Below are 13156 nucleotides of genomic sequence, written 5' to 3'. Positions count from 1 at the left end.
AACACGGAGAGACTTGAAAGTGCGGAAGCTAGCCACGGGCAAGACCTTCGTAGCCGTGGAAGTCGAGAACATCACAGTCATCAGCTGCCACCTCCCGCCTAACGATAAGTGGCAAGATTTCAATAAACAGGTCTCCGACCTGGAGAAGATGCTCGAGACCGCGCGGAAGCCGGCATTAAATAAGAATAAGATTACAGGAATCATACTAGCGGGGGACTTAAGGAAGTTCATCTGCTACCGAGTTAGTCAAAAGAAAAATTATTACGACTAGCATAGTCCCTTCGATAAGTTTGGCAACGCTGCAACCAGGCGCGACGCCCGACGGCGTACCGCAGCCGCAGCCATATGTTAGTATTTTTCTCTTGCTTCTATGCTTTGCACGTTAATCTCTTAAACAATGGAAAAAAATTCGAAGAAGAAAGCGTTTTTCTGGAAAGGAAAACGGGTTACTGAAAAAGTGTATAATTCACGATTGCGACTTGTGAAAGTGGGAAAAAATTTGAGGAGCGTTTCCGGATGCAGAAAAAAAAAAGTTAACCTCAAAGAAAGCGCAACTGAATCGAATAACCTCGAAGGCCGACGTATTATGCACTTGAAAACTGTGTCTAAACATCTTTTCTGCAAATGTCACAAATGTGATGCAGTGGTACCTCTGAGCAACATAGTCGATGAAACGCGAATCGGATTAGCGTCGATATTCACGGTTCAATGTGAAAATTGCCAAGGAAAAATCAGATTTGCCACTGATAAAACACACGAAGTTGAAAAACAGAGTACACGAGCTAAAACGAGTAAACATTACGATGTCAATACCAGAGCAGCAATGGGTAAGATGATATATGGTCTTCAAAAAAAGTAACACATATTACGATATCAATCGTCGTCAGTAAGAAAATTCAATTATTTATTCTAGGAGCTCTGAATGGTGGTATGGGCAACACGCATATCAACAAAATACTGGCTTCATTGAATATTCCTCCACTTCATGTGAATTGTTATAAGACGCATGAAATAGAAGTAGGCACTGCGGCAGAAGAAATGGCTCGAGAAGGCTGCATCGCAGCAACTCTCATGGAGCGAGAACTGACCATTCAGAATGTCGACAAATTAAAAAATCTTTTGTAAGTTTCCAATGTCAGTGTGCTTCGGGTTTGCCAAGCTATCAAAAATATTTGAGAAAATGTCAGGATAAAAGATTTTGTAAAGTCTGAAAATTTGTATGAAATAGAGCATTATGGGGAATTTTGTGGAAGCACTCGACAAGTTTGAATTTAGTGTCGGGTTCGATTAGAAAATGAACAGTCAAGTTTCATGCGTGCATTAACTTCGTATGATAAACTACGTCGTTAGAATTCTTGAATCAATATTTATAGAAAGACAAAATTGTACATTTGACATTGTTTATGTCAATGTAATAATAGTTATTAGGTATATACCACGAAAAATTGTAATTATAAACATTTTGTAATCATTTTCATAATTTCTCAAAAATTTCTTTTTTGTGGAAATTAAATTTCTTAGACTTTTTAAATTCGGAATTCTTCTACATTCATAAATTTAATTATTTTATTATTATCAAACTGAATAATTGAAATAAACATTAAATTAAAATATAAATTTCTGTAATTAAATGATAATAACTATCATTATCATTTGAAATGGAAATAAAAAATATAATGGAAATGGAATGAATTAATATTTTGATGTAAATAAAACTCATGAATAAATTTGAAAGGATTTTTGTACAGGCCGTCCCATCTCACTACGAATTTCCTATTTCCAACTTCATGCGAAAAAAATCCAAGAAACTTTACGGACATTCAACCAGATAATATAGTACGTATTGCGGCTTCGTTCGATATGGGATGGACAACTAGAGGCACTGGACGTAACCACGACAGTCTTACGGGATCTGCGGCTCTCGTCGGATTTTTTACAAAGAAAGTCCTTACGTACATTTCTAAAAATAGAAAATGCCGAAAATGTGATCGAGGATACGACTCTAGCGATCATGACTGCAGACTGAATTTTGAAGGTTCTGCTAAGGCAATGGAGTCCGCAGCTGCTGCGCATCTAGCAACCCAAAATTCGATTTTCGACACGTGTCACGTTCAATTAGGCATCATGATCGGAGATAACGATAGTAGCGCGATAGGATCAGTACGAGCGGCTAGTCATCATGAAGTTATCAAACATTCTGATAAAAACCACACAAGCAAAGGGGTAGTAAATGAACTCTACAAAATAAAAAAAAATCACAAAGAGCTCACTGCTGGTGCAATAAAATATCTCCAACGCTGCTTTAATTATTGCGTAGCTCAAAATATCGGTGATCCTGTCGAAATGGGCAAAGGAATAAGAAACATTCCATCCCATTGTTTCAATAACCATGACAATTGCGGAACATGGTGCGGCTATCATGCCAACCTGGAATCGTACAGACATTCCGCGATAGGGAACGGATTTGTGAGCGAACAATTATTTGATGCGTTGCACTGTACTTTCGACGTTGTAGCGTCTAGAGCGGACAGATTCGCAGCAGGAGTTTCGAGTAACGTCAACGAAAGCCTAAATGCGACGATTGCTAGTAAAGCACCAAAAATGCGTGTATAGTCGAAGCTTCTTCATAGGCGAAGTTGCCTCGTAGTTTTGAATTGAACCCTTTTTATTAGGGTGAAGGATAGAGGTTGAAGTTTTCTTGAATAAAAAACTCTCGCGTTTGAGCCATCGAATTATGAATGTTTATTGGCTCTTGTGGGAAAAGCCTTGCGGCATAAAAACCCACGAAGTATGAACGTGTATTTGTAAACGTATAAAAGTATGTGTCGATTGTGTATATGCCGATTACAGCCCGTTTGGCTCGTGCCACCGCGATCTCGAGTGCGTTTCGTATTGCGATTTTTGTTTTATTCGATTCGATCGAATTTCGTATGATTTGCGTTTGCCTTACTCCGAGGAGCGAACGTGTATGAGAGTATGATTGGTGTTGGTAGTACACCAAGAGCGCTCGGGCTCGTTGTATGATGAAAGGGTGCAAGACCCTTGGTATGCGTGTATGGGCACTCGGTCCCGTGTAGAATGAGAGACACTCGGGCCGTACTCATCTACGTAGAATGAGAGACACTCGGGCCGTACTCATCTACGTAGAATGAGAGACACTCGGGCCGTACTCATCTACCTTACTCCGTAGAGCGAACGTATACGAGAGTATATTTGGGCCTCTCGTCTTTTGGTCGTGATACGAGAGAACGCACGGCGTCACTCACGATCGTCACTAGACGGACGACTTGACTCGACTGTTTTAAAAAATGCGTGATGCGCGCTCGCCTCCTCATCTACGCGAGATTTGGCATCCCTGCGGAGACGAATCGTTCGAGCGCGGCTCGCACGGAGATCGCAATGACACGGGCACAAAACGACGCTCAGGCACTGAACAATGCGCTTCTATGGTTCAACAGCTTCCAGTGATGCTCGGCTAGCATGCGCGATCAATAAAAAAAATAGCGGGGAACAGTATGTACATAAAATGGCGGAAAAATTATCTTTGTCACCCGCGAAATATACGGAAACGTATGGTCTGAATGTGGATTCGAACGCGAGCAAAAGGTATTTAAGATCATGTTCCCAAGAGTTCAAAAAAAGACGTTTATTTTTGAAAGCAAAAAAAACGGATTTGCGACACAAGAAGGAACGCTCGGAAGGATCTCAAACATACCAATCAGACATGGGATTATTGAACGCTGATATGCCTCCGATTATTGAAATTGAGAATGATTCTTCATCGTGTATATTGGTGTTTTTTGATTTAGAAACTGGTGGTTTTTCTAAAACAGCCGATATTTTGCAAATAGCTGCTAAACACGGAAGTTCGTATTTTTCAATTTACGTAACGCCTACCCAGAAAATTGATGAAAAAGCAAGCAATATAACCGGATTACGGACAGTCGCAGGGCAGCTGCAATATCATGGAAAAGAAGTTGTATCGATTGGTCTCCGAGATGCATTGTTGAAATTTTACAATTTCTTGGTAGAATTAAAAAAGAAATGCGTGTTAGTTGCACATAACTGCACATTTGATCGTCCGAGGCTCATAGAGGCTATAAAAAGAAGTTTGCTGATTCAACACTTTGCAGCAGTGATATTTGGCTTCTCGGATTCGTTGCCCATTATCAAAAAAATCACGAAGCTAACCGGAAAAGGGGAGAATAAATTAGAAAAACTCGCTGAAAATCTCGAAATATCAACGTCTAATGCTCACAACGCTACCGATGACGTTGCGATGCTCGAGCAAGTGATCATGAAACTTGGTATTTCTAATGAAAAATTCTTTGAAAATACACTAACGTGGGATGACGCAATAAAAAAACAACAATTCGACGAGGAGTTGCCAAAAGCTTTAAAAAATTTTGATGGTTTAAAAACCTGTACATCACTTGCAACGCGTAAAAAAATCGTCGCTGCGGGAATAAGTTACGATCTGATATTACAAGTGCACCAAGAAATAAATTAATGGGCGTGTTGAACCTTTTTGGTGAGGATGAAAATGGCAATATTAAAGTCAGTAAATCCAGAAGCGTTTCCAAGAAAATCTGCGATTTTTTGGAAAACAAAATTTCGCAATTATGATTTTTTTCCAAAGATGAAAAACCAAAAAGATTCCGAAACAAAATTTCAGTTCCTACTTTTTAGATTTAAGATTCTATACGCTTTGTTATTAAAATGGAAAATTATATTGTGATAGAATTTAATTGCAAAAATATATGTTTTCAATCTAATTTGTATATGTGTTATCATTTTGTATATCCTTTTTTTTTAACAACAATGGTGTTATTTGCGATTCATTGATTTGACACAAGTGTACTGCATATTGCGTCGTTTGGAAAGTACCCCAGTGGTCATTTTAAAAAGCGCGCGGTTGCAACGTTGCCGGCTTCATGTGCGGTCATAGTAAAATGGAGGTTAACCTCCAGAAAATTAGCACTTCGCGAGACAAATTAATTTATTCTGAAGTTCGTAAGTATCCAATGGATTTTAGAAAGCAGTCTAAATGTTCTTTACATATTTTTTTATCTATTACAAAAGTTTGGTTCGGAACTGTCTGTCAATGATTGTAAATTTCACGTTTATAGGCGAAAAAAACAAGGCTATACATAAGAGACCATGTTAATTTAGACAATTTTTATTTATTAATTGCTCGCGAACAAGATATCCGGAGAGATTGAAATTTAAACAGGTGACTTTTTACATATTTTCAAGTTGACTCGAATTTTTTCATCGAAATCTATCTGTTAATTCGATCATCAGATAAACTCCCTTAAACGCTAAGTCGCGGCTCTGGATGGACAGGACGGAACGGAGGGGAAGCAGGATTGAGGAAATGATAAGCAGCTACGACATGCTATGTCTTAACAGACACGGACTACCAACTTTCGAACGCAGGGGCTCAATGGCAGTACTGGATATTACGCTGGCATCACCAGAAATAGCGGCTAGGATGCACAGCTGAAGAGTGCTTGAGGATGAGACCCTGAGTGACCACAGGGCCATCGCTTTCACAATTGAAGGGACTATGAGCGGTGCCGATGAAGCAAAACAGAAAGAGCGGCACACTAATACCAGGACGAAGTGGAGCTTAAGAAAACTTAACCGTTCTAAACTTGAAAAGCTATCAAAAGGAATAGACAGACCGGGTAACGGAAGCCCGAACGAAAAAGCTCAGGCCCTGACAGAGAACATACAAGACATATGTGACGCGGTGATGCCAAAGATCCCGAAAAAAGGCAGAAGAAGAGCCGCCTATTGGTGGAATGAAGACATCGGCTGCATGCGCATGCGCAGGGAGCTGCAGCGGGAGCGAAGGAAGAGAAAGGCTTGGGACTCTATCCTCGAAAACAAGGAAGACGAACTGAGGGAGAAGAGGCGGCACCTCCGCAAGCAAATCAAACAAAGTAAAGGTAAAACATGGGAAGAGTTACTGGCCACCGTTGATAAAGATGTATGGGGCAAGCCATACAAGCTAGTAAGAAGAAAGTTGAACAACCTAAACGGGGCACCTACAAACATCGAGGAGGCCATGAAGGTATACTCGGAACTCTTTCCAGATGGCCCAACGCTAAGCGCCGAGGACGACAGGGAGCTAATGCAGGCACACGAATCCGAAGACGGGCACATCGCAGTGACACAAGAAGAAGTGGATCTAGCGGTAAGACGGATTAAGGTGGGAAAAGCACCCGGTCCAGACGGCATCTACCCGGAGATCATAAAACAAATATATAGGCATAACCCCCTCCCACTTCGGGATATATTGATAAGATGCTTTGACCTCGGTTGCGTCCCGAACGTCTGGAAGACCTCCGACCTGGTCCTCATACCCAAGGGGAACACTGCTCCGGCGGCGGGTCAGCCTATGAAATATCGCCCGATAAGCCTGATCAATGTATTGGGGAAAACGTTGGGTAGGATCATCGACACTAGGATAAAAAACCACCTAAAGTCCAGACAGTACATAAATAGGCACCAATACGGTTTCAGGGAAGGCCTCTCTACAATAAATGCCATCCAACAAGTTGTTGATAGGATAAGGCAGGGACTTGGGCGCAAGAGATGGGTGGCAGGAATATGTATAGATATCAAGAATGCCTTCGGCACAGTCCCCTGGCCAGAAATAGTAAGAACAGCCAGACAGGCAGACCTCCCGGAACATATAATGAGGCTTATACGCTCGTACCTCCGCGACAGACTGGTCAACGTCAACGCCGGGGGGGGGGGGGGGATAGAACTGCTATGTTAACCAGGGGAGTCCCAGAGGGATCCATCCTGGGACCAACATTATGGAACCTTGCATACAACGAAGTGCCAATGAAAACATATAGGACGCCGGACATGTCGCTGACATGCTATGCAGACGACACGCTCATCCTGGTGGAAGGGAAATCAGCAAGGGCAGCGGAAGAGGTAATTGAGCAGATAGAGGCACTCGGACTCGAAATAGCAGTGCGAAAAACAGAAATTGTCTTCTTCACAAGATGTAGAATACAAACACCGGAAAGTGTGCGAATCAGAGGCCTTAATATACCTATTGGGAAGGTACTCCGGTACCTAAGAATATACCTAGATCAAAAACTGAGCTTCGCAACACACTTCGATAAGACTACAAAAAAAGCTATTGGTATGATGAATGAGATAGGGAGAATCATGCCCAACATAGGAGGCCCTAGGCAAACTAGGAGTATAGAGACTAGAGCGAAAAAACTTAAAGAGATCCATAGGGCAGGCGCAAAGAGAGTGACCTCGGCGTACAGGACCGTATCAAATGCAGCACTGAAGGTCGTTGCGGGCATTCAACCTCTAGAGCTGACTGCCCAGCAAAAATACAAACAATGGGAACAAGAGGAAAGGATTTCGGCACTGGACACCGGTAAAAACCTAACAAGGGCGGAGCAGAAAGCCATCCACAAACGAGAAGGAAAGCACGCGTGAAGTGGGCACTGGAACAGTGGAAGGAGGAGTGAAAAAGTGACACGACCACTGGCCAATGGACCAGGCGCATAATAGAGGACATAGAGCCCTGGCTAACGAGGAAACATGGGGAAGGCAGCTACCATCTAACTCAGGCCCTAACTGAGCATGGGGTCTTCAACAGCTATTTACATCGCTTCCATCGCCGCCAGGAGGCAAAATGCTCTGTCTGCACTGCAGATAACAACGACGTGGAACACACCATCTTCTGGTGCCCAAAGTAGGCCCCCTCCAGGGACCACAGATGGCAGGGAAACTCAGGAGTGCAGATGAACCCGGACAACCTGATCCCCGAAATGCTAAAGAGCAGAGCAAGATGGGAAGAGATAAGCGCGGTGATCCACGAGATCATCTCGAAAGAGAAGTATGTTAGGGAAATGGGGTACTGAATCTCCCAAACTAGTAAACATACACGCAACTAAATAATAAATAACTCATAATTTATTTATTCATATTTACACCGAGTCTAGTAACATGTGTGACGTTGCACCTAGAGTGCAAGTCACAACAAACCCCAAACCCGCGGGGAAGAGCCGAACGGGTGAGCCCTGTCCCGTCGGGAAAGACCCGAACATCACCGAAGCCCCGACGCTCGGCAGAGCCGAGCGCGAGAGTCAGTACGAGCACGGCCGTAGCAGCAGCCACACCGGCGTAACCCAAGAGCGAAAGCGAGAGAGAGAGAGAGAGAAAGAAAGAGAGAAAGTCACCGACACACACACACACACACCGAACACCCAGCTACCCTCCACCGCACCTCAAGACCTCCACACACACACGTCGACGTAACCAGGTTAGCCTGCCTTCTATCGCCGATCTGCTCCTCCCCTCGCAATACCAACCCTGTCTACCACACACTCCCCGTCACTCTACACCACCCTCCCCTCGCCATATCAACCCTTCCGACCCCACATTCCCCGTCACCTCCCACTCTCCTTCCCCCCCCCTGCGCGCGTATCTGTAAGGTAGTATTAAGCAACGCTAAGGGCTGAGGCGTGTTCAGCCACCGCTTACGTCTACAACCCTTTTGTAACTCTTAATTTAAGTCGAGCCCTGGTGCGAAAGAAAAAAAATACACACACTAAGTTTTACCGATCATATCCGCCCCGTCTCTAATTGTCTTCCCCACCCATATTATTCGTGCGGACTCAAAACCCGTCACACATGTTTTATTATCGTAACTTACTTCTATTTCTATTTTAAACTCTATACTAATTTATAATACACGTATTTACCTATTTTACACACTTACTATTTATTTATCTATTTACTCCATTTATTTATTCTATTTATTCTATTTATTTATTCTAATTATTGGACATCACCTCTACATTTTAACGTATTTACTTGCTCCTAGCTACTCATACATGGAAGTAACACGGTTTCTTCTTTTTTAGATCACAGAGAGACATAGAAAAGAGGGTGCTCAAAATAGAGGGACCTTAGCTTATATAGCAGAAAGGTGTTCGAAACCGAGAGTGCCTAACATCCCTTGGAAGGGGGCTACCCCGCGTCTCCACGGGGAGGGGCTCCCGACCAGGGGTGACTGCCATAGCCGGTCCGAAGCCCGGTTGAGAAAAGTAGACGGGCCTAACTGAACCTAACTTTGTCCCCTGGTGGCTACCCTGACGGGCGAGGTGAAGGTGCCCGGGCTGGCCCCCTGAGGGGGGCACGCTACGGTGCCCCATCGAGTCCGCTGGATCGGGTGCAAGATATAATGCCGAAAGGCGGTTCCTTGCCCCTGACCTGAGGAACTCCAACTCGGCAGTGGATCTTCGGCGAAAAAAAAGGTTAGGTTAGGTAAGGTTAGGTTAGGTTAGGTTAAGTTCCCCTACGTCGGTTGTTACTTTGGCGTGGTGTAGGGGCTTGTCGGCCGCAATGAATCTAGTGGATCCGACGCCATGGGACCTCAAAATCTCAGGGTGGAGGCGATCCTAGACGAGCGCCTACTAAGTACAACCGGCCTAGCCTCCCGGGGCTGGGTGAGGGAATGGTGATGGATGGAAAGTGAATGAATGGGATGTGGTCGGGGTCTCTGAGGATATTCCACCGAGACGAGCCAAGGTCGGACCAGTAATCCGGCCGACCGGGGCTGCAAAAAATGTCTGTACCTTTCCTGTGGGTTTCTAGGAATCCGCAGGTTTGAAGTGGGAAAACCGCTATTTGCAGCTGTCTGGAGCCAAGCGGAGGGTTGAATCTTGGACCTCAGGCGGATGTATGAAGGATTACCTGATTAGTATTTCCTCATACCCGAAGCCGGTAGGGTATTTCCGGCAAGGTCTTACCCGAATGGGGGCCTACCCTGGCTCGGATTGACAGGGGAATCCCCCGGACGGAAGACCCTGAAGAGGTAAGGGGGACGGGGGGGATCGCACGGATAGGGCTGACCACCCTACATGCTGAAAGCAGCTTCTGTGCGAGTACGGGATTAGGGTTCTTTCCGGCGGGGATAGATGCTGTACTGCGGTGCAGCTGCCATGATGGCCGAACCGTCGTTAGACTAAAACAATTAATATGACTTCTCAAAACAAAAACCAAAATAATGATAATGATATGGAATACGAGGTATTTTTGAGGTGGACCCCTTCGCGAGAAGGACCAGCCTCCGAAGGTCACCACCACCGCCCAAGCGGAACATCAGCGTTGAGATCCAAATGAGGGAGCCGGTGCCTGTCCAGACGCCGCTTGTCCTCGTCGACCTGGAGGCGCCCAAGAAGCAGGCAAAGGTAGACGCGCCCAGACCGAAGGGAGCGATCCCTAAGACCATGGCTAAAGAGGGGGCAAGGACAATGAGTTGCCCCAGCGCTACCAGAAGCACCACGGGGGTAAGTGGGAGGGAGTGCCTGAAGTCCCTGATTGCCCTCATCGAGGGCATAAAGGGCTTCGCCCTCGTCCACAAAAACACAAACGTGACGTTGAAGGAAGACACGGCGAAGGCGGTCATAGACGCCCGTCAGGTCGAAAGAGCTTGGAGGAAGATGGAGGAGGAGCTGGCGGCGGCCAAGGCTCCACGTGGGACGGGGGACAAGGCGACCCAGACAGTGCGGGAACCGCGACAAGCACCACAACAGCAGCAGGCAGCCGAAACGACAGCCAAGAGGGAGGAGATCTCCCCGTCGGCGGGTGCGGCAGAAAAGCGGCCGCGACCCGAGGAGAAGGAAAAGGGCAGAACAGAAGGCTGGAGCGAAGTAGTGAGGAGAGGCCGCCCTAAGGGGACGGCCAAACCCGCTACCTCGGTACCTACACCAGCCCAGAAGGAGACGACAGCAGCAGCTCCGTCGAAGGGTGGGCCGAAGAGGAAGCCGGTGCGCCCCGATGCCGTCCTCATTAAGGTGACAAGCGGCAACAACTATGCCGACATCCTTAAAAAGGTCAAGGTGGGAGTGGACCCAGAAAAGGCTGGGGCCAACGTCACCACAGTAAGGAGGACGAGGGGGGGAGACGTCCTCCTCGAGGTAAAAGGAGCTAGTGGCGTCCAGGCTCTGAGCGAAGCGGTCAGGGGCGTGCTGGGGGAACAGACGAAGGGCTCGACCCTGGAGTCGTCCACGACCGTGGAGGTCAGAGACTTGGACGAGGTGACCGCGGAGGAGGAAGTAAGGGCGGCCTTCTCGAACGCCCTGAAAGCTCCTCTGATGGCACCAATTAGAATGAGGGTAGGCTTCCGAGACACCCAGGCCGCGCTGTGCAAGATACCAGAGCGGACTGCCCGGAAGCTGCTGGCCCTCGGGAAAATGAAGACAGGGTGGACAGTCTGCCGGATCCGTGAGAGGATCTCGGTAGACAGGTGCCACCGGTGCCAGGGGTACGGGCACCACGCTGCACAATGCCTCGGCACTGATAACTCCAATGCCTGTAGGAATGTGGAGCGGAGGGGCACAAGGAGAGGGAGTGCCAGGGAACCAGCCCGAGGTGTCTTATCTGCAGTAACCGTGGATTGAGAGCCGATCACTTCTCCGGGAGCGGCCGCTGCAGTACCTTCAAAGAGGAGCTGCAAAAAGCCAAGCTCCGGCAGGGCGGGAGGGCTGCCAGTAGGGTGAACAACCCACCATCTTCGCGGGAAGCAAGAACGTCGGGGGTGACGGCAGTAATGCTCTCCCCCACCACGCTGGGTGTCTCATTCGGGCGGAGGCTCGATTTTAGCGCCACAACATGTCAGGAGTGAGAGGGAATGACACCACGGGACCCGGGGGCGGACCTGGAGTAGTAATACTCCAGCTCAACCTTAACCGGAGACGTGCGGCCCAGGACCTGCTGACCCAGACCGCTGCCACTCAAAGGGCCGGGATCCTGATAGTATCGAAACCCAGCGGCGCGGGGAAGCAGGGAAGCTGGCTGGTGGACCGGAGGGGGAACGCGGCAATAACGGCGACGAACAACCTCCCGGGCACCCACACGCTGGAGGGAAGAGGGGAGGGGTTCGTCTGGGCGAGAACGAGTGGCTTAACAATCTTTAGCTGCTATTTCTCGCCCAACGTCGCGATCAGCGACTTCGAGGCCCAGGTGGACGACCTGCAGGCCAGCATCTGGTCAACAAGGGGTAGGATCATCGTGGCCGGGGACTTCAACGCGAAGTTATATTTAGAGGCTGATTCTACGCTCGGTTATACTCCAAGGAACTCGATATACGATACAATAGGCACAAAAATAAATAAAAATATAATAAGCAATAACAGAAATGAAATATAAGGCACACTACTATTACAAAAAGTATGGAATGAAACGTAAAGCCAATAGGGCTCAAAATACGAAAGAAAATACAGAAGCAGACTAATAGAAATTCACAAATAATCAGAAAAGTTATAAATACAAAAGAATTAATTATTCGGCAGTTACAAGGTCCCTCAGACACGAAAATAATTATTGACCGAAATCATGCAGTCACACGGCGGCTTATTGCAACTCTAATCCGTGGACCTTGATTCACGTAAAGTCGATGAATACCATAAGAATAGAAATTATGAGCAACTTCGTAACGATACAATACAGAGGCAAAAGCCTTGCCTTAACAGACGATCACAGGCACACAACACTGAGTCTACTTTGAATGAAACTTATGATATCAAACAAGGAAAAACAGGAAGGACGGAAAGGACTTGAATTTACAGGAAGAAGCTAACAGTAGAGCAAAACGATAGTAAGATAGAAACGGTAGCGGTAAAGGAAGAAGGATCGAGAGCTTATATCGGGAGTGTTGAAACATTGAGTATTAAGAAGTTCCCGCTAGAAAGCAAAAGTCTGTTATTGTTCACAACAACATTGTGAACGCAACTCGTTGGTCGCGCGCCTTCCAACCCACGCGAGGCAACCAGCCTTTCACACTTTCCAATCACGCGACCCAGAAGAAAGTGTGACGTCACGCGCGCCGCTCACGCCACCCACGCAGCCGAGCGCGTTGCGTAATCAACCAACGTGGTCTCCCGCTGCCAAAGACCAACCGACGCTGCAATAAGAGACAACCGATCAGACCGATCGGCAGGACACTTCGGGTTCACCTCGTCCTGACAAACCCTACCGACGCTGACGCTTCAACGCCACGCCGTACCTACTCCTCAACGCTACGCCGACGTTTGACTGACGCTACGACGTTTGACTGACGCTACGACGACACGTTATAAGACAGACCGAACAGCACACCAATTGC

The 13156-nt window shown here is 46.8% G+C and overlaps 1 protein-coding gene across 1 annotated transcript; it reads left to right on the top strand.

The window, feature by feature from the left end:
- Positions 1–1860: 1860 nt before the first annotated feature.
- LOC138191411 (uncharacterized) lies at positions 1861–2613 on the top strand. The gene has a single exon (XM_069138164.1). The coding sequence runs from the start codon at positions 1861–1863 to the stop codon at positions 2611–2613; it is 753 nt and encodes a 250-aa protein (XP_068994265.1).
- The last annotated feature ends 10543 nt before the right edge of the window (positions 2614–13156 follow it).

The sequence above is a fragment of the Neodiprion pinetum genome, chromosome 1 (genome assembly GCF_021155775.2).
Source record: "Neodiprion pinetum isolate iyNeoPine1 chromosome 1, iyNeoPine1.2, whole genome shotgun sequence".
NCBI lineage: Eukaryota > Metazoa > Arthropoda > Insecta > Hymenoptera > Diprionidae > Neodiprion > Neodiprion pinetum.
The sequence above is the reverse complement of the archived record's forward strand: the minus strand, read 5'-3'. Positions and strand labels throughout refer to the sequence as shown.

What these genes read in the sequence shown, in the direction of transcription:
- LOC138191411 (XM_069138164.1), top strand. Translation starts at nt 1,861, where the DNA reads ATGGGATGGACAACTAGAGGCACTGGACGTAACCACGACAGTCTTACG.